This window comes from Drosophila rhopaloa, unplaced genomic scaffold, assembly GCF_018152115.1.
Source record: "Drosophila rhopaloa isolate 14029-0021.01 unplaced genomic scaffold, ASM1815211v1 contig_167, whole genome shotgun sequence".
Classification (NCBI taxonomy): domain Eukaryota; kingdom Metazoa; phylum Arthropoda; class Insecta; order Diptera; family Drosophilidae; genus Drosophila; species Drosophila rhopaloa.
The window spans coordinates 1,886,582-1,907,546 of record NW_025335047.1 but is presented as its reverse complement, the minus strand read 5'-3'; the positions used below and the strand labels follow the sequence as shown (position 1 = coordinate 1,907,546).

At 38.0% G+C, this 20,965-nt stretch overlaps 2 protein-coding genes across 2 annotated transcripts in view; one reads left to right on the top strand and one right to left on the bottom strand.

The window, feature by feature from the left end:
* Nucleotides 1–20,965, bottom strand: part of LOC108046550 (maternal protein pumilio) — a 176,198-nt gene that overhangs the window by 103,433 nt on the left and 51,800 nt on the right.
* On the top strand, nucleotides 7,247–8,756 carry LOC108046552. Its single transcript, XM_017126278.2, has 2 exons — nucleotides 7,247–7,455; nucleotides 7,602–8,756. Exons 1-2 carry the CDS (start codon nucleotides 7,328–7,330, stop codon nucleotides 8,725–8,727), a joined length of 1,254 nt encoding a protein of 417 aa, XP_016981767.1. The 5' UTR covers nucleotides 7,247–7,327; the 3' UTR covers nucleotides 8,728–8,756.

Sequence of the window (20,965 nt, the reverse complement as noted above, 5' to 3'; positions counted from 1 at the left end):
ACATTCCCCGCGTTACCCTAATAGACAGCGACATGATTAAAGCCAAGACAAACACTCGCAATGGCGCGCAGACACGTGCAAAATGAGTTAACAATTTGCATGCAAATCTGCGCCGACAAGTCGCCTAATGTTAACCCATTAAGGCCGTGAAAAGCTGTCGTCGCTACCCTGAAATCAAATTGTCGCCGTCGTCGCCTCGTCATTGCAGATTTTCCAGTTCGTTTCGCACCAACGTTGGGTAAAAAGTCACATTAGATGACTTCCCAGCGATATCATAATGAGCGAAACTCTTTGCGCATTTTTGTTCTCTTCTAATGATGCTTGAAATCAGTTGATTGTGGGGAGATCAATCAGATACATGGAGGAGGAGCCACATAATTACAATATTTATATCTGTTTTAAGTTTGGTTATTATTAAAATATTTATAAGCAATTTTCATATAATATTGATATACTTTAAGCTCACACTGAAGTAAGCATAAGTTGTGGCTAAAAATTACCAAAAATTAGTAGGTACTTCCATTTTTTATTGAAAAACTCAAATATTTTAAAATATTTTAATATTTTATATATGGGACCAACAAAAAATGATTTTTAGTATTTGGGAAAATAGTAATAGGCATATTTTACCTTATTTCATGGCTTAATCTTTCAATCGCTTATAGCATTTTTAAATATTTATAATTACTGTGTGCATCAATCAAAGTGGCGGCGTGAAAATGCTTCAGACATTAATTGGAATCGCCCCGAGGCGGCGAGGCAAACAAACCAGAGTTGTCAACTCTATCTCTATATATCCATCCGACCGACCCCGCCCCCAAGCCCGACGGCCCGCCCCTTTCACACATCAGTGCTATCATCGGGTCTTCTTCTTCATCTCCAGCTTCGGCTTGTTCTGCTTCTTCTACATGTCGGCAAAGTTTTTTGATATCATGAGTGTGGTTAGGTGCTGTGGCAAAAAAAAAGGGGGGGGGCGGGGGCACTGAGGTCGGAGTGAGTCTACAAAAGTGTCGCAGCATAAAAGCACAATCTATCCCCACCAAACCCCTTTTGATACCATCGTGGTTCTTTCGCTGTGTCCACTCTGAAAAGTGTGAGAATAATGTGGACACGGTGGAAGAGGAACACCCAAACAGACACAACAAAAAATCCCCACACACACTAGCCTGAGCATTCAACCATCGCCGTGTCATTCACACCGAGACAAACTTTAATCGCTCCGTCGACTACATTATTTCACCCTATTTTCGATACCCTTTAATGGGAAATAAAATATTTTTACAATCTTAATTTTTGAAAAAAAAAATTATTTTTGGAGAAGAATTATTTTTGAAAGTGTTTATCTTCCGGAATTTAATTCATAAAATTGAATTATTTTTAAAGTTTTGGGAATGTAATACAACTGAAAGGCAACCTAATATTCAAATAAATAATATAATGCATTTTGCTAAAACAAATTTAAATCTTTTTACTTAACTACTATTTTTTACAAACTCCGGGAATTCCATAATAATTTATACCTTTTTATACCACAAAAAATGTTTTTATTTTAAGAAAGTAATCGTAGAATGTATAAAAAAATCATTTGCCAAATCAAAAAGGGTATTTAAATACTCCATTCTAATAGAGCTTTTCTTACTGGCTTCTGGATTTCTTTTTTCTGCGAGCGGGATAGAGGACAACTTTTTCGTGCCGAGTTTTTAGCAAACTCATTTATGTAGTTTTCGCTTCATGTTTACTTAATGTTCAACTCGAGTGTTGTTTTTACAAATTGTTATCCACTGTGTGTCGGTTTGGGTGTGTCAATGTGTGTGTGGTTGTGCGGGTGTGTGGCTGCTTTGGTAAGTGGCAGACGAAAATGGAACCCGACAGTTTGGGAGTCACTGGCGCAGTTTCAGTTCAGGAGTCAGTCCAATTTCAGTGTCGGTTTTCGGCTTTGGTGTTGACCTTAGTTTTTCTTTTCCGTTCTCCTTTTTTTCCGGCTACATTGCAGCAGATGTTGGTCCATGATAGTTTCAGTTTAGATTAGTAAACATTTCTAATTAATGTTGAAAAGGCGAGCAATTTGCTCAGCTTGTGGGGGAGTTACAAAAATTTAAGGAATTGGATTTGGTGCATGGAGTTGGAAATTCCAAATTGGTAAAATCCTGTTGGTACATATTAAATTATATTAAAACAAAAAAAAGTAAAGGGATTTAATCAAATGCTCTTTCACTATGTTGCCATAATTTGGATAATGTACATGATTTTACCACCTTATCCTATCCTAATCCATCAGACATTCCCAATCAATAATTGCAAAAAAGATATTTGTAACCATACACTTTTATTAACGACTTTAAACGCTCATCTACTTTTTTGACTCTTAACACAACTTTTCCCAGAAACTATAACTTGTATACGCTTACGTAATCCATTCAAGAAACCCATCAAAAAAATATTAACGCCACTCTTGTTCGTAATGAAAAAGAAACACATATTGTTAGTGTCAACAATTTAGCACAGACAGCGCAGAAAGCAAGTGGACTCCTAAGGAGGACCATCATCAATTTTATTTATAAACTTATTTATGCGTTGTTTCTGATTCTTTATTGATTCTCGTAAGACGCGTAGATCGAGCAGTTGATTAATTTAATTAATCAAATACACATTAGCGGCACGAACCAACCCGGATCGAATCAAATCTCTCCGGCAATCATTATAAAAACACAAAGGAGAAGTGTAGAGGAAGCTAATTCGTTCAATGAACTTGCAGCACAAAAACAAATCTAATCGAATTGAATCTAGCTAATTATTATGCTAATTATCGAACGACTGGATTGCGAACTTGTTGCACATTCTAGACGCTGCTACGACCATCGAAAGTTGGCTTAGAAAGTTGCCAATAAAAACCATTGGCCAATGACCCAAAAACAGGCAAGGAAAAGAGAAGAAAATCCGTACTGGCAGGGGAAAAACCAGATCTTCTTACTTCTTCTTTTTTTTATTTTTCCCTGACATTTACAGCTTGAACAAAAATTGCAGCAGCATCAGCAAAAGAACAGGGCAGTGGAAAAAGCTGCAGACAGACACATGGAGATAATGTCTTTGCATGTTTTGTGCCATTGCAAATCTCGGCGGAGCCGAAAAAAGAAGTAGACTCCAACCAGGAAGCCACATCCAGAAGGCCCAGATGTTCGGGCTTGGAGTTCCCAACCAGTTGAAAGCTGAGAGAGAAGGGGTGAAAGGGGGGCAATTTGCGGCGGTATCTTTTGGCCACTCAAGTGTGTGTTTGCATCGTTGTTTTAGGCCAGTTTACATAGCACAACTTTTGAGATATTGAAGCTGCACGATGGAAAAACTGGGAATGAAAAGCCTCACGATGCGAGCTAACGAATTCGAGATACTTCAACTTGATAGTCAAATAAAAGCTTAAGAAAATTAATGTTCAAAAAGAATTTCTGGCAAAAAGCAATAAGGTAGGACATTTTTGATAGATTTGCTAACTTGTTATTTAAAGACACTTACTATAGATCTTTATTATAATAATTTAACAAAATCTTTTTTGAAATGCTTTATTACTGTGGCACAAAAAGGAATTACCCTTCTAGAACTAACAAAAATGAATGGTCTTGCCACTTTATTTGAGTTAGTGTATCATCAAAGAAATCCCAGCGAATCGCTTCAATTTATTGCCATCGATTGTAATTATTCAAATGGCTGTGGCAAAAGTTTTTGCTCCATTTTTCTTTCTGTTTCTCTCCCTCTCCTTTTATAGCCATTTCCATTTTTCAAGTTCTTATTCTTGCTGTAGCAAGTTTTTCCAGTTCAGTTGGAAAACTATGCAAATTGTTTTCGGAACTTTGCGGGAAATGAGATGGATGGCAAATTGCTTGGTGTAATAGCCACAGTTACACTGCACAGTTAAATATGCACTGTGGTAGGTCTCGATTTAATGGGGAAACCAGAATGAATATAAACAGATTTCGTTGATCATTAAGTTTATCATTTTTCAATGTACAAAATAAAGGTGTTAATTTGGTATTAAGTAATAGTATACCAACGGGTGAAATTCAGATAATATTATGATTTGACAATACTTTTAATAAAATGTAATATTATTAAAAATATTAATTAAATCAGAGCATTCAATTTCTTTATAGAGCTGAATCGCCAGTTTACCTGAAATACTTTCCATATTTAATTGGCCCATGACGAATAGAGAATTGTGAGGAAATCTATAGAAATAATAGAATGAGTATGGCTCTCTCAACAAACAAATCGCCGGATATGATACATGAGGTGAAAAGAGGAACGGGGCGGAGTCAGCACCCCGAAAGTGACATCATCATAATTTCATGATTCCTAGAATGGTCAACGCCAATCGACACAAATGCTATTAAATGTGAATGAAAAGGTAAGCGGAAAAGGGAATGAAAAATGTAGAAAGGTAGGCAGTAAAACGAAATAAAGACGGTGGATCACGGTGGACATTGACCCAAGTGGAAAACTGAGACCCACTGATGATGGTAGTTGAAATAATGGTAATGCAAATGCTCGCATAAACAACAATTAAACTTAAACGCAAAGTGCGTAACAGTAGAGAAAGAGACGGCAAGCGGTAACAATGGTCGCAGGCAAGACATTGACCCAGGCTTTGAGCCGAGACACAAACCATTGGCATATGGGAAGCAAAAACAACATCGCTCATCAGCATACTGAAAACACACACACAAACTTGTTGCTGCCGTAATCCCAGCATGTTGATAAGCTCGGCTCAAAGTTAAGGCCAAGGTCAGGTTGGCAACATGTTGCCAAGCTCATTTTGTTGCATTTATAAAAGGGCACAAACTACTTACATTACATTTAAAACAAGTAAAAAAAAAAAGAAAAAATATTAAAATAAGACATTATTTTATTTGAGTTTTGGTTTAAAACTAAGTATCCATACATTTTAATTTTAATTTTCCATAGTTTTGTATAAGCAAGAAAAAAGCAAGAAGCCTTAGCAATGAAAACCAGTTGGCCTGATCTACATCTTTTTTCATACTCCATTGGCAGCCTGCTGCCAAGTTACTAGTAAATCTAGCTTCCCCGGCGCGAAAAGATACGCTAAGGTCAAGACTTGCACTTCGTGATGTTGCTGGTAGCATTTACAACAATGGCTCTGGCCACACATACGTGTTAATGGCTTTGGGGAAAAAATACAACACACCAACGAATGCCGGAAAACTTTGGCTAAGACCAAAAAGCACTTAAAAAAGGTCAGCCAAAAGTCGCAGCACACACACTCTTTCCTAGCAACTATAGAATGTGATGAAGCTGGAAATCAGTAGTCCCCCATCCCAAAACATTTAACTTGCTGCTCCTTGGGCAGAAATAATGGAACTTCACCGCCCACTTTGTCAGATTTTTCGACGCCCCCAATTTCCTACGTTTTGCCCCACCTCCATTTCTATTGCTCTCTTCAAACTAATAATCATGACTTGTTAATTTTGTAAGCTGAGCCAGTATTTTCGCCTATAACACTGACCATTAGGTATCAGAATTCACGAACTAAACTTATGTTTAGATACAAAAAAGTATTAAAAGAAAAATATAAAATAAAATAAATCCTGTATGCTCTTAAATCCCTATAAATTAATTGCTTTATTGTATTAAATTAATAAAGTTTTTTTCTATTAAGGGCATCTAATGTTCGTCATAACGAAAAATTCCATTTTATCCACTACTTCTTTTTCACATCATAATTTTGTACATGTTCTAAGCTGCTTGGATTTAACGGTGAATGATTGTTGTTTTTGTGGCTGGGTGTTAGGTTCTTATTACTGACGGATGCTGTAGTTATTTTTCCTTTACTGTGGCTGCCTTTTTCACGCATTATCGTCATTATCATCATCATTGCGAGAAATGATTACCCGAACGCCGCCAACTATTATGGATGATGTAAGTGCAAAAAGCCATTGAACGCTTATTATTTTTTTACCTCTCCTTTCAACCAGTTTTTTTTCCTAACTTTACTTAACCAATAAATGCGGAGCAATAAACTTTGAGCAGACTCTGGCTAGACAAAACCTGGAGAACCTTTCACTTTGGCTTGGCTTTCGATCTTAAATGTTAAATTCAGCTAAGCAGCTTAAGACCATTTCGCTGCGAAAAGTTTGTGGTTATCCTTGAACGAAAACACTTTCATTGACTCCTCGTTTTGGCTGCCAAAATGCAGTCGTGGGTGTGGGTAAACCAGCCAAACAGAAGAAAAGGACACATAATTTTCCACTCCCCGCATTTCCACCACTTTTCATCTGCAGTTAGTGGCTTGGAAGTTACTTGGCTGCATTTTCTGTTTAGCTGCGTTTAGCTTACCAAGTATTTTTGGCACTTAACCAAGGTTAAGTAAGACTTTCCCCCACCAAGTCACAGAAAACAAAACTCAAACTCAATCCGCCAAGAAGAAGTGATAAAGAGGACATAAAAGAGGAGCGCGTGGGTTGCTTAAGATTCAATTCAAGGACTTCTGACAAAAGTCGTTAAAGTGGCGGAAAACTATCTTGCGAGATTATAAAAGTGAACCTTAAAAAATGTTGCGATGTACTTTAAACTTTAGAGGATTACTATTTATGCTATGGGGAAAACTAGGACGCAGCTGTTACTTTATATGAAGAATACTGTTCACTCTTTAGCTTGATGAGTTGCCTAGACCCTTGTTAGCTTTTCAAGTTCTTCTTTTGGGTTGCACTTTTCCGGCTTCACAAATAGCCAGTTGCAAAGAAAGAGACGGAATGAGTCGGACAAAAAGAGACGGAATGAGTCAGACCAAAAGAGACGGGAAGATGGGAGCTCGACATAAAGTCAGCATGCAAAGTGTGAGCAAAAGCAAACAGTTGAAATTGAAAACGTTACGCATGCGCCGCTTTTCCAACCAAACTAGACCGGGGCTTTCCATGGAAATCCGCATATGCTATGTTGTTGTATTGCTGCGCTGTTTCTGTCGCTCGACTTTCAAACCTATCGAATATCAAAGAGAGGCAAGAAAGATATCGAAGGAAGTCAGAGGGAGTCAGCACCACGAATTGGAAGCTGCGCCAGTGCCAGCAAATGAAAATCGCAATTGGAAACGTGAGGTTGAGATGCAGTTCCATCACTCCCCATCACTCGCCCCTCCTCACCACCGACCCACCCACCCATCAAAATCCACATCCACGCATCTTTTCCGTTCAGTGAGCATCTCACCCGAGGAAGCCGATGAAATTGAATCTGCTCCGGCTGCAAGGCAATAAAAGTGGGCGACTGACCAGAGAGATGCGTCACAAGTCGGTCGACAGCCAGCGCACACATAAGTGATGGAGCCATGGATCTGGATATCCTGAATCAGCACTCGTCCACCTTTCTCTGGATCGCCATCTGGGGCACATGGAGCCTGCTGGCATCGAACTTCGGGGCTTGTCAGGCGGTTCCGGGCGGAAGCAGCGGGGAGCGGTAAGAATTTATTGGAATACCTAATTTTTCCCGAATTTTTGACATGCAAACTGAGTTGTAGGATTCAAAACCCAATTAAGGAATATAGGGAATGAATAAATCAATCAGTAAATTTTAACATATACGTCAAAATTGTCATTTTTTAGCGTCCATATACGACTTCACATGCCGGATGTGGTGCGTCAGCACACGCATTTCCACAACGTGTACAAGTTACCCCGGAAAATCCACCCAGTTCCTATACCGCCACCCACGACGATCGCCACGATGCATCCGAAATTCCCGGGAAAACCTCATGTTCAACTTTTGGGTTATACAACGGCAGTGGGAAGTTCCGGACCAATGGCTTCCAATCTGATGCAGCTGATGGGGACGGCAGCCACGCCCACTCTCATGCCAGCCGCCCCCAACATGGCGCCCAACTATGGACCAGCCTTATTCGATAACTACAATCAGGAGTCGGCTTTGAGTGCAACGACTACCACAACGACAATGAGACCTCAGATTTTAAACACCTCGAAGCAGCAACAGTTGTTGCAACAAATCTTCACACCTCAAAAACCTGAAGATGAGGATAATTCTGTAGAGGATAATCAATTGGAGAATAACTCTTTACTAAACAACAATTTCCTTGAGGCTCTGCAAAAAGAATATCTTTCCAAGTTCGGTGGACGTCGTAAACGCAAGAAATCTGGTTCAAAATTTAAAAATTCAAACAAGAAATATTCCACTTACTTTAAGAGTAACCCGGTTTATTATCAAGATGAGGACTTGTCGGAGAACTTTGAAGACTACCAGGAGGAACAGCCTCACAATGAGGATTACGAGGAAGTAATGGTGATGAGTTCGCCCAACAAATATGGAGGCTATTATCCTTCAGGATCGGAGGAAATGGATCAGGATCATGTCCACGGCTATGACAGTGCTGTGGCTTTCAGCGGCCAGGATAATAGTATTTCATCATCCATACCAACAATGGAGGATTTTCTCGATGGGGCAAATAACCCAGTGTCTGCGTATGGTGGTGGAGGAAACTACGATCCTTACAGCAACTCGAACGACATGTTTTCCCAAGCCTGGCAGCCCTCTTCAAACAGCGCCTCAATAAGCAGCAGTTGGTCGAAACCCACCGCCAATTCCTATAATAATTCCTCAAAGAAACCAAAATTGAGACCTGTTAGATCCAGAGGTCGAACTAAAATTCGATATGTCAAGTTGATCACGCGAAAGAAACGCAAAAACCACATTCGAACCAAGAGATATCGACCATAGTCTAAACTTTCACCTGTTTCTAGTTACTTTCTAGTTACTCTTTTGCAGTTTTTGTAAATTAAAATGTTAATTATTTATAATGAAATCTGAAAATTCGGCGTACAGTCTTTTAAATATACGAAATAAAAAAAATCTATGCTTTCCTGCTCTTTAATAATTTAAAACTATTTATGTCTCACCCATTTGAATTGAATATTCTTAAGTTTCATGTAGTGCTTCGTAAGCCCTTACCTGTAATGAAAGAGAATAAAAGGACATTTAATAAAATACAAAATTAATATATATATCTAGCACATATTTTTGTATGTAGGCTCTTTTCAGAGGCTTCTTTGGTTCACGTTCTGCGGGTTTTCTGACTAAAACAAACTCATTAGATGCGCACACAAGTCGAAACAGAAACGGACCAAGGGGCAAAGGTATAATGAATGAAAGTGGAGAAACTACCCCGTAAACAAAAACCAGAAGCCGATTCAGCATCCGCCTCCATTTTCGTACCCGAAGTCGAAGCAAATAACGTATACAATTAAATGGGAATAAGGGGATTCGAGCTGACCAAATAATAAGTACAAATGCTAATAAAATTCAATTAAAGGCCACAAAATTACAATAAAAGTGGGCCCCAAAAAGGAAACTAACTCTGCCTCTGGACATAGTCGAAAAAGGCAAAGGGGAATGGGTATAGGCCATGAAAAGTCAAAATTAACGACTCATTTTGCCAAATTGAAGTCATAAACTAGAAAAGGGGAGAGTCAGGGGTTATCTTCTTAGTCATCGGAGGATAAGATAAAATCTAAGCAAAGATTGAAGCGAATATTTTATACTCATTACTAAAAACAATACAATTACGCAAAGATTTGTATCATTAGTTGTTTTAAACATTTAAATTAAATTGTAAGCTAAAATCAGGGGTTATCTTCTTAGTCATCGGAGAATAAGATAAAATCTAAACAAAGATTGAAGCGAATATTTTATACTCATTAGTGAAAACAAAACAATTACACAAAGATTTTTACGATTTTTTTTTTTAAACATTTAAATTAAATTTACGCTAAAATCCTTATTCAATAACTATTTCTTTCAAAACTTTAATTAAAATATTACCCTGATATTTTATTATATAATACATTCTATATGGAACAAATCCAAGTGAGTGACAGAAGCGTCTAGAGAAGGGATGATATGTGGGTGTGACGAAGGATGAACGCCAAAGTCTTTGTTTATTTGTCTCCGCCCTTCCAGCTCTTTCACATTCTTAATTTTCTGCTGGTCATATTTTTATTTCATTTGGGCTGTAAAATGGCGAGATGCAGATAGAATGAGTGAAAGTTTGATGTAAAAACATTTTCTGCATACTTTGGGGAGTAACGAAATTAAAAGCGTGTAAAGATTTTCATTTGCTTCCCCCATACCAGTACTGAGATAGAGGGGGATGAAGGGTATGAAGGGAATAAGGGCAAGGATTTCTGCAGGACATTTTTGGGGGCCAGCGAAGCACATAAAGTGTTGATGTGCCAACCATATGACATTTATTGTTTAGCCGAGACGACAGCGAATGTCTTCCAGTGCTTTTTTGGGGTCTGTGGAATTTGTGGATAGAATGTGAGTGAATGGGGAGTGAAGATGAAGCGCCATGTTTATTACCCCCAACAGATGGCATTGAAAGAGGGGAAGGGGCGTGGCAACAAGTGGGGCAGTTTTCCCCCGTTTTCCCCATTTTCCCTCCTCTTCTCCGAGAGATTTATGGGGCGTGGGTCATGGGCTGATGTCATAATATATAAATGTATTTGCGATTAAAGTCATTCGCGTTGAGCCTGCGTAATGATCAAGGCTTTGTTATATGACCAAGAATAAATCGTTGACAAAGGTCATGCGGAAAACATGGCAGAAAAATAACGTAACCGCATTTTTAAAGGCAAAAATTGTATGAAACATGTATTTTAAAGAAAAAGTGACAATATGTTTTAAACTTATTTTTTTCCTATATTATTTAAAATTAAATTACTTATATTTAATAATAATATTTGGAGTAAAACCTTTTGGCTTAAATCTGTCGATTTAATAAAATTTGAAACCAATATTTTTCCTTACAAATTGCCTTCACTTGGATCACCCCTAAAAAAACACACTTTTACGATGATTTTTTGCAAACACTTTTATTTGCCATTGGCGTAATTGATTTTCTCGAAATAATGGATAACAGAGCCGTCAGAATGACCAATATTCTACAATATCCGACCCGTCTGCCCGAAATGACAACTTTATCTGCCCACAAATACACAGAATAAAAGAAAATTTTTCATTTCCTTTTTGGTTTTACTGAATGCGACATAAAAACGGCACCAAAGCGAAAAGTGGGAGTAAAATGTTTACATCTGGCCTCCTCCTTGTCAACCCAATTTAACACTGAAATCAACATTAACTTTATAAGTCTAATAAAAGTTGAATATTTCCCTCGTAATATAATAATCGCTTGCAAGGAAAAATTAATTTTTCCATTCAGCTGCGAAAACAATTTGGGAAGTGGTAAAAGTAAACACACATCCACATCATTAGTAGAAAACGCCAAAGAAAATCATATGTCACGCAGTGAAAAAGAACTCTTCTGGCTTGGGTAATTTTGGGACAAATGACTAGAAATCTTCTCTCCAAACAATTCATTAATTTAATTAATTTGTGGCAATTAAATATGGTTGCACAAGCGACAGCAGGAGGGTGAAATTCTGCCCAGTCATCACCCACTCAATGGGATAGTTAATTGTTAGATATAAGCAAAGCCAAGCATATCGCCATATATATATATTCCACTCGCATGTTCATCAATTCCCCGGAGAATCTATGGGGCGAGTTTTAGCACTTTTCCCCATTTGCTGGGTGTGTCCTAGGGACCGGGAAACCCGCAGGACCTGGCTAAAATGGGTTAAGTGCTGGCGATAAACACACTCGCAGTGCAATGCGAAAAAGGGAAGGAAGCGAGCAGTCAACACCCACTAAAGCGAACCGTATGGCACAAAAAAATGTATTGTCATGCAACACCCAGTTCTTTTTCTTGAAGGTCAAGGGGATGCTCAAGATAAATGTGGGGTATAATTCAAAACAAAATATAGTTTTAAACTTATTCCTTTAAAATAAAATTATTAAGGGAATTTCATAATTTTCTAAATCAGCTAAGAGGTTTTAGACATTTATCTTATTATCTATGCAAATAAATTGTCAATAAGGATAATCGTTAACTTTTCCAGTGACTGCAAAACTTTTAAGCTTTCGTTCAATTCCTTTAAAGTGCATTCAAATGACATCACCTTTTCTTCTGGTTGTGCGTGTTGGGAAATATAACTATCACTCAAACTGACTTAATTTGCATTAAAGTCGAACGCCTCGCTGCCGACTTTTCCACCAGCAGATGCAATCCATGTAATCATCCGACAAACCGCTGGACAATCATGCAATTTAATTAAAATGAAAAGTTCTCCCCAACGGGAAAATGGGGAGTGGGGAAAATGAAATACTCGAGGGCATTACGACAAATGTATTACAAAATGCTAATTAAATGGCAGAGAAAATTGGGCCAAGCCTCTCCTCGTAATGGAAACTAAGCTAATCACACCCCAAAGGGGAAAACGGTGGCGAGTGGGGTCGATTCCATTGGGGATTGTGCATTGTAAAAATAAAAATTACAAATTCCTTTCGCTTATTTGTGACAATTAAGTGCAAATTACACATTCTGTGTCACACTTATAAGCACAAAAACACAACTGCACGCACTGTCAGTCTACATTAGTCAACAAGGGATCTGTTTGAAAAAGCAATTGAAATGTTTATTGAGCAAACAAAAAACACTTTAGCTTATTTAATAAAGAAAACTTATTTTTAATTTAAATAAGTTTTTTATACATTTATAAAAACATATTTAAATCATTTTTATTCCTCGATTAAAGTTTTGTTCATAGTTTTAATAATTGTAATTTTTTTAATTTGTTTTTCGGGATGAAATCTGTTTAGCTAACGAAAGAGCTGCATTCTTTGGAGGAAGCAATAAAGTTGACATTCTGATGATAACAATTAAAACAAATGAGTGTCGCCGCTGTGGTTTCATCACCAGGAACCTCAAAACAGATGGAGAACTGCGGCATACCCACATGATGATAATGACGAGGATGCTGGGGCAACGACTGCTTGTCCGGAAAAATACAAATAAAATGTGTGTGCGTGTTTGATGCAGTGACAGTTGCAACAACAGTTTGCTGATTATGATTATCGCTCACAGAACCCTCATATGAAGTACTCCCCATCCCCCCTTATAAGCCAAAGATCCCTTATGGTCCATCATATCTGGGCATGGTTTTCACTCGGTCCGGACAGTTGTGATTACAACTTTACTGTTTATGTTTTGCAATTGTGTCGCTCCACATTCGTATGTAGAATGAGTTTCTGTCGGTTTTTGACAGTTATGATGGAGGATTGCTTGTGCGGCCAGAGGGCAAGGCACTTTAAATGTGACACACACAAAAACAGTTGCAATCTCTAAAATTGAAATGCACTCAGGCGAAACCGACAAACACAAAAGAATGTGAAATGATATTAAAGTCTGTAAAGTAGCCAAATGTTCGGCAAAAACTGAGAATATTTTACAACTTAAATGAAAAATATTTAAAATAAAACTACAAATTCAATATATATGAATCTCTTTGACATTACCTTCGCTGTAGCTTACCAAATTTCAATAAGCCAAAACGAAAACCAATGTCAGACCTGTCACTCTTTAATCTTATAAATATATCTCTTTTTCCTTTATCAGAAAACAGGCGATACATTGTTCGCCAGCATTGTCAATGCATTCTCAACATATCATACAAGTTGACAACTATTGACCCCCGACATTTCCAATAGCACACAGAACCAACTGAGGCCCCATTTCCAAGAACCTTGAAGTATTGTTTACGCAAAACCAAAAGAGAGGAGAGCTGGCACGTTGGGGTTAAAGTTTTCGTACAAGAAAAATAGTGTAAAAATCAACTGAAAACAACTGCTGGGAAAATAAAACAGAGAATAAATTGTATTTTATATATTGCCTTTCTCGTGCCCTCTCGCTCCCGCAAAGGTATATGAAACACAAGCTGCCAACGCCCCAAACAATGCAAAAGTGGGCAAAAGCAAAGGGGTGAATGGGTTGAGGTCACCAGGAGAGGCCTGCGTTCAAGTGCCCCATCCATATATCATCCGGCCGAAGGAAAAATGTATTTTTTATTTTATATATTTCAACTCTGGCTTGGGCAACAACTTGTCCTTGAAGCGTTCGGACAGCGGCGTGAAAAGCAGAGGAAAACTTTTGTCATACAGGAGGAGGCGCGGGCGAAAGCGGAAAATTGAAAAATATGCACGGGAGGAAAAACTTTTCCATCATAACACACTGGCGATGTGCATTGTGGAATTCGGTTGGTGGTTAAGCTAACACTGCCCCATAAAATAGTTATGAGTAAAACTATGTCAAGTGCAGTCCAAATTGAAAGTTAAATATTTTAAGGACTTGTTTCTAACAAGTACGATAAAATGTAACTTTAAATTTAAGCTTGATGATCAAAAAACTTTGAATAGTGTTACAAAATTTAACCTTTTTCTAAGCCAAAGTTTAAAAATAAATACAAGTTCTTTTTAATTTTTATTTTCAACACTAAAATAATGAAGTTCAAATGTTCCAAAACATGTAATATATCTGCCATTATTAAGGACATTTCCTTAGATCTTTTCTATACAGTTAAATGGGCAATTATCAATGTGATGTCCTATTAAAGGATTCCGACATGAAAAGGCGGTGGAAAAGTTTCGCATACCCTTCAAAGTATGCAACGGCAAATGAAGTTCACTTTTTTCGGCTGGTGAGGAATGGCGGGAGTTCTCGGGTGGTACGTGGGTTTATCAACACTTCCGCACGACGGTGCGCATACAAAAGCTGCAGAATTTACGCTGAATAACTGGCATAAACACATAGATACACACTCTCACACACGCACACACACAAGTGCATAAAGGCAGGCAGGCATATCCTGCTACTTTGCAGGACATTGTTTGCGCTTTGATAACGCACACATGCACACCAATACAAATTCGCTGTCATTACTACTATGAAAATTGCACATGCCATGGTTTTCTGTTTGACTAGAAAGAGACGGTTGGAGTTAGAAAGGGACACGGATGGAGGAAGAGAGAAAGCAGGCTTTGCTGACGTTGCAGACAGCAACAGCTATTCCACTGGGCACGCCCCCTTCCCAGCCCCCGCCCACTTCTCCGCCATGTGGAACAGCCAGCAGTCAAAACTATTTTTCGCTTGGCATTTCAAGCATCTTATGGTTTTATTTCGACAAAAATTCGCCCCTTAAATGCGCCAGGAATAGTCCTTGCATGCCAGGACACAAATGCTGATACACTTTAAAAAAAATGTATTATTTATCGGTTTAGTTTTCTGTTTTTTAATGTGTGTTTTACTCATATGCTTATTGCTAATCAAACACTTTATCTTGGATTTCATTTTTTTAATGATTCAAAACCAATTTTTTTTTAATTTTTCTTTTTATTAACTACTTGTTGGGAGGAATCCTTTTTTCTATGTGTAATCGGGAAATAAGACCCGGCGACATAGTCCAGAGTTTTAGCCACCAACTGGTCATGGTAGAGCCATGATGATGATAGCTTCCGTTTCGTCCTGCTTGTGTTCTCCACACTTCCGTTCCCTGCCATTTCATTCCGTCCCCCATTCCATTCCGTTTCGATCCGTTTGCCATTTGCCTTGGCCATCTGTTGGGTGTTAATTCATTGTCATGTCCTTTTCATTACGCATACATTCGCCAACTGGACTTTTTAAGGTCTGTTTGCAGAATTTAGTGAAATATTTGCACAAATTCTCTCAAAATTAAAATTAAATAGAGCAAAAACTACGACAAACTAAGCAGAATCCTAATTTGCAAAAAATTTTAAGAAGATAAGTTTCAATGTTCTTGACTTAAGAAATAATACTAATTCCAGGTCCAGCAGAACTAAGAACATCTATAAGCGCCATAAAACCCGTGCTCGTACATTTCTAAAAACATACCAATTCATATCTCATTTCTGACACCTCGTAAACCCCATTTAAATAAGGACCAGCATAAAGCAACCATGGTACGAATAAAGGCCGCTTTCATAACCCTTTGACCCCACCCATGAATCAGCAGCCTGGCAAATAGAACGTGAAATGAAATTAAAAGAGCAAATTACGCTTTTCAAAACTTGTACAAATAAATATAAATATCAAAGGGGGACTAGAGTGGGGTGAAAAATCTACAACTTCCGCTGGGGAGAGGGGGAAAAGATAAGCTGCAAGTGGAGGAGGTGGTCTTCTAAGCTGTCCTAGTACTTCTCCCACTTGAAGCTCTCATTCGGCTCTCGTTTCATTAATATTTCACAGCGAAAACAGCAATGCGAAGAATTCTAAGCCCATAGAAAGAACAAGGATTTAGCAGCTAAACCTCTTTGGTCTTCCGTCCCCTTTTTTTGCAGGCACCGCCACCCCCAATTAAAATCAGATTAAAGTTGCGCTAATTTATGCGACCGCACGGCGACAAAACAAAGCGAAATTCTCACAGGCAACAGAACAGGATATAAAGCTGGGAATGGAGGGAGGTTCAGGCGGTTCGAGGATGCAGAGGTGGATAAGGCCTGACATCAGTAGCATCAAAAATGGAAATTCCTCCGAGTTGACTGCCTTGCTCTAAGCTGTAATTGCATGGCAGCAATAAAGTTTTCTAGAGTTCCTCCCATTCTGTTTCACTCTTGCCTTCTCTACATCATTGTTGAAGTCGTAGTTTCTGCCAATTTGTTTTGCGGTTTCCTAGGTTTCCTTTAAGAATTTCACGGTTTAAACAAACAAATATTTTTAAAGAAAAGCAGCATTGCCGAAACAATGTTTAATTTAAGCACCCAGCCCTTCAAATCCGTGGAAATGACCCCGATTTCTAGCTCAAACCAGAAATCAAATAGGCACCACGCTAATCTTAAACCAAATAAACATTTGATCGAAACGTGTCGCATGCAAATACCCATAGGTATACACTCGTAATACCCACAAATCAAACAAAGGATTCCCACAACATCGTGTTAATAAACACGTTTGAGAACAAGAGCTTTGTGTTCAGTGTTATTGGAGTTACTTTAGAAAATCTTGTGGAACAAAGGCCATAAACCTTTTGTAAACTTACCATTTTTTGGCAGAGGTTTTCGAGACCATTAACTATGGAAATGCAATTTTTCTAAAGTTGGGAACGTAAAGGTTGAAATCAATCAAAGCTTACCAAACATCAATATTAAAGATATTCAGAGATAAGAATCAAGACTTACACTTACACTAAAAGAATGTATCATCCTGAATTTGTGTTTAGTGCCAAGAAATTCATAAGAATTATGGACACAAGTTTCTGCCAGTCAGCTAAAATTCCAATCATTATAAAATCTCGTAAACTAAATTCGCTACACACTTGAGTAGACCGAAAGTGAAAATGCCTTCATAATTTACGGTGGCAAGCCAGGAAAATTGTTGCTGTGGCTGCAGAATTTTTTTTCACAAAATCCAATCCTCCTGTTGCTCCCAAGTTTGGTTATCCTTACTGTTGGCTATTGTCTGAGCGTCTGGACTGGCAAAAACACATGGCAAACAATTCAATTTAATTAAGAGTTGTGCCCCCGTTTTGGCCATAACCCCGAAAGTCTGAAACTGAGACTCAGGGACTGGAGTAGACAGATTTTTCGGGTGGCGTCCATAAGGAAAGGAAGAAAATTGTCATTGGGCTCTCGCTCTTGTTGCATCCATCACAGCCAAAAAAGTTTGTTTGCCAAGTCTGAAATGGCTGAAATCTTTTTTCGATTCGGTTTTGTGTACTTAATTGAGCACATTGTTGTCTGGTTACTATAGCGAGCTTTGCTGTTTTTGAATATGTGACTCGAGCATCCGGCGTTTGCAGCAACTTTAAAATTAATGTGACATTTTTGCTGATTCTTGGTTTAGTTTTGCGTTTTACGTTTACATTTTGCCCTTTGACATCGTCTAATTCATGGCAATCAGCAATGCAAAGCCGCAAGACCGGCCAAATGCTAATCCAAAGAAAGAAAATTGAAAGCAATTTATTGAATTCAAAGCAGCCATTCGCAATCGCATTCGCATCCACACGAAATGTAAATAAATGTCGGTGCAGAAGACGCAGGCGGAAATAAATTCAGCTGGCAACAACAGATCCCGGGCAATTATTTACTGTAAAATGTGTATTGTTTATTAAAAGTAAAGCACATCTGGGACCGAAAGGGAGGACGTGCCCAAGTGCTGCTTAAGCAGCAGAGCAAACATAACACTTGCCACTCGGGAGATGCAAACTTGCATTCAGGGATTTAACTCAAACTCAAACACAAACACACGCATGCATGCAAAATATTCACCAGAGAATATCCGTACTATTCTTGTTGCTTAAATGATTTTCAAATGCCACTTGAAATTGTCTGACTCGGGCTGCAGCAAAACCGGATTTCATAATAATTAATTGGCTCTATATTTGCACATCTGTAATACAATATTCCGCACTCCGCTCCATTCCCTTCAACATTTATTGCCATTTAAGAATTTTACTTGTTTACGTTTATTAAGTGCCAATGGCAAAATTGCAAGAGTTTATAGAATCCCTTTCGAATTAAGGATGCAGTGCAGTGCACAGACTTGCTAAGGACAAATCCAATGGAAACTGTAGATAAAAACCAAGAGGGTCGACTGTATTTTCAAAAGATATTTTGCAAAAACTTTCTCTACCGGTTGACTGTTTATGATTGAGGGTAAATCCCGCATGCTGGACTGGATTAAATGAGAGGCACGTAGAGCAGCAGGATAAAGCCAGACACTTTATGATTTCGATAAATCAGCTGCAGGTATTATTGGCTGCAAGTTGGGAAAGTGTGGGAAATAATCAGACACATAAATTCATTTTGGAATTTAAGAGAGGCAGTTTGAAATAATTATCAAATAATATTAAATGTTATCGTATTATTATTTATTATAATATATATTGTAAATGTGGTCAATTCCAGAAGTTCATTATATAAATGAATACCGTTTATACCCTTGCAGAGGCTATTACAATTTCAGGGAAATGTTTGCAACACAGTGAAAAAGAAAATAATTTTATGAGAGCTGCAAGGGTATATAAACTTCGGCTTGTTGATAGTTTCCGATGTCTTGTACAAAGGTAACCCTCAATTGGACTTCCACAGTCCATAACTTTACCAAATTTAATCCGAATCTCTAGGTGACATACCTCTAAAGACTTCTGGGTTGATTCTCTAAAAATCTGCATTCAAAATTTTCATTTTAGCGTTAGTCAAATTTTTGACCCATTTTCATGTTAGTTATTTCTATGTTTCCGATGTCTTGTACAAAGGTAACCCTCAATTGGACTTCCACAGTCCATAACTTTACCAAATTTAATCCGATCTTAAAGTGGCATACCTCTAAAGACTTCTGGGTTGATTCTCTAAAAATCTGCATTCAAAATTTTCATTTTAGCGTTAGTCAAATTTTTGACCCATTTTCATGTTAGTTATTTCTATGTTTCCGAATTCTTGTACAAAGGACTTCAATTGGACTTCCCCAGTCCATAACTTCACCAAATTTAATCCGATCTTAAAGTGGCATACCTCTAACGACTTCTGGGTTGATTCTCTAAAAATCTGCATTCAAAATTTTCATTTTAGCGTTAGTCAGATTTTTGACCCATTTTCATGTTAGTTATTTCTATGTTTCCGAATTCTTGTACAAAGGACTTCAATTGGACTTCCACAGTCCATTAGTTATTTCTAAGTTTCCGATGCCTTGTAGAAAGGTGACCCTCAATTGGACTTCTATAGTGCATAACTTTACCAAATTTAATCCGATTTTAAATTGGCATACCTCTAAAGACTTCTGGGTTGATTCTCTAAAAATCTGCGTTCAACATTTGCAATTCAGCATTGATCAAATTTTTAACCCACTTTCATGTTATTTAGTTCTAAGTCTACGATGTCTGGTAAAAATGTGACCCTCAATTGGACTTCTACAGTCAATCTCAAAGTGGCATACCTCTTACGATATCAAATAACTCCCACAGGACTATAACTATATCGTATTTAATCGGAAATTACTGTTATAATAAATGTGGTCTAACACATTACCCACAAGGAAATTGTAACAGTTTTAGCAGAAGGAGAATCTCAATTGCAGCCTTATGTTAAGATTGTAATTTTGGCCGCAATCACATTGTCGTCTTTTAACCCTTCACTGCCTTTACCGATTTTGTGAGGTTTTTGGTTGAGTGTCTTCCCAAATTCCTTCGAACTTGAACATATTTGAGAGTATTTTAAAAGCGATTCTTTAGTGCAGCTGAGCAAACAAACCGAATGGTTATAACCACCTCAAACTCTGTGTCAATCCATAATTAAATTTTACTAATAGGTAGGTTCTTGTACATATTTTTGTGTACAGACTCATGCGTAAATTTTGCTGCAAAATTTAATTGGTTGGTTTGGTTCTCGGGCCGGGCTAATAGACATGAACGCACACATACGATATGTTGGCGTTTTAATTGAGTTTTTGAGCTGCAGCAGCTTCTGATTTCCTCGGTTTTACTCCTCTTTCCATGGTTTTTACCTTTATCCGACTGGCCGGTGCAGAAGGCCAAACGAAAGTCTGGATGAGTGGCTCAATTCTTGGCATAAGTTCACAACGTTGATTGTTAGCACAGGCATATCACGCATACGCAGTGTGGGCTCGATAGATGACTGGGCAGGTGGCGAAATTGCCTAAATTCAATGGGAATTCGAACTGAAGGTGTCGAGTTTCAGTCCAAGCATAAATTTCGATTAATTAAGCTTTTAGTTAAGTAAAATATAAGCCTATATTGATGAAATCCAAACATTTTGTGATTTTGTCTTTATTATTTTATTATTTTCACAATTAGAAAATTGCATCTCTGACTCATATCAAGTACTTCATCTGTCAGATATTTCAGTTTGATCTGCCTAAACTTCATCGAATCCTGTTGAACCGTTCACACAACGCAGGACAATCGATAAAAATTGTTTTGAATGGCAAATAAAGGGACAATTCGGAATGGCTCAACAGACAAGGGCAAACAAGAGCAGAAAAAGCAGCGCTGGGGCATAAAGAAACTGGAATATCCACCTAAAAATGCAGTTA

Coding starts and splice junctions, on each gene's coding strand:
- LOC108046552 (XM_017126278.2), top strand. CDS start 7,328: ATGGATCTGGATATCCTGAATCAGCACTCGTCCACCTTTCTCTGGATC. Junction 7,456..7,601: donor GGCGGAAGCAGCGGGGAGCG/GTAAGAATTTAT, acceptor GTCATTTTTTAG/CGTCCATATACGACTTCACA.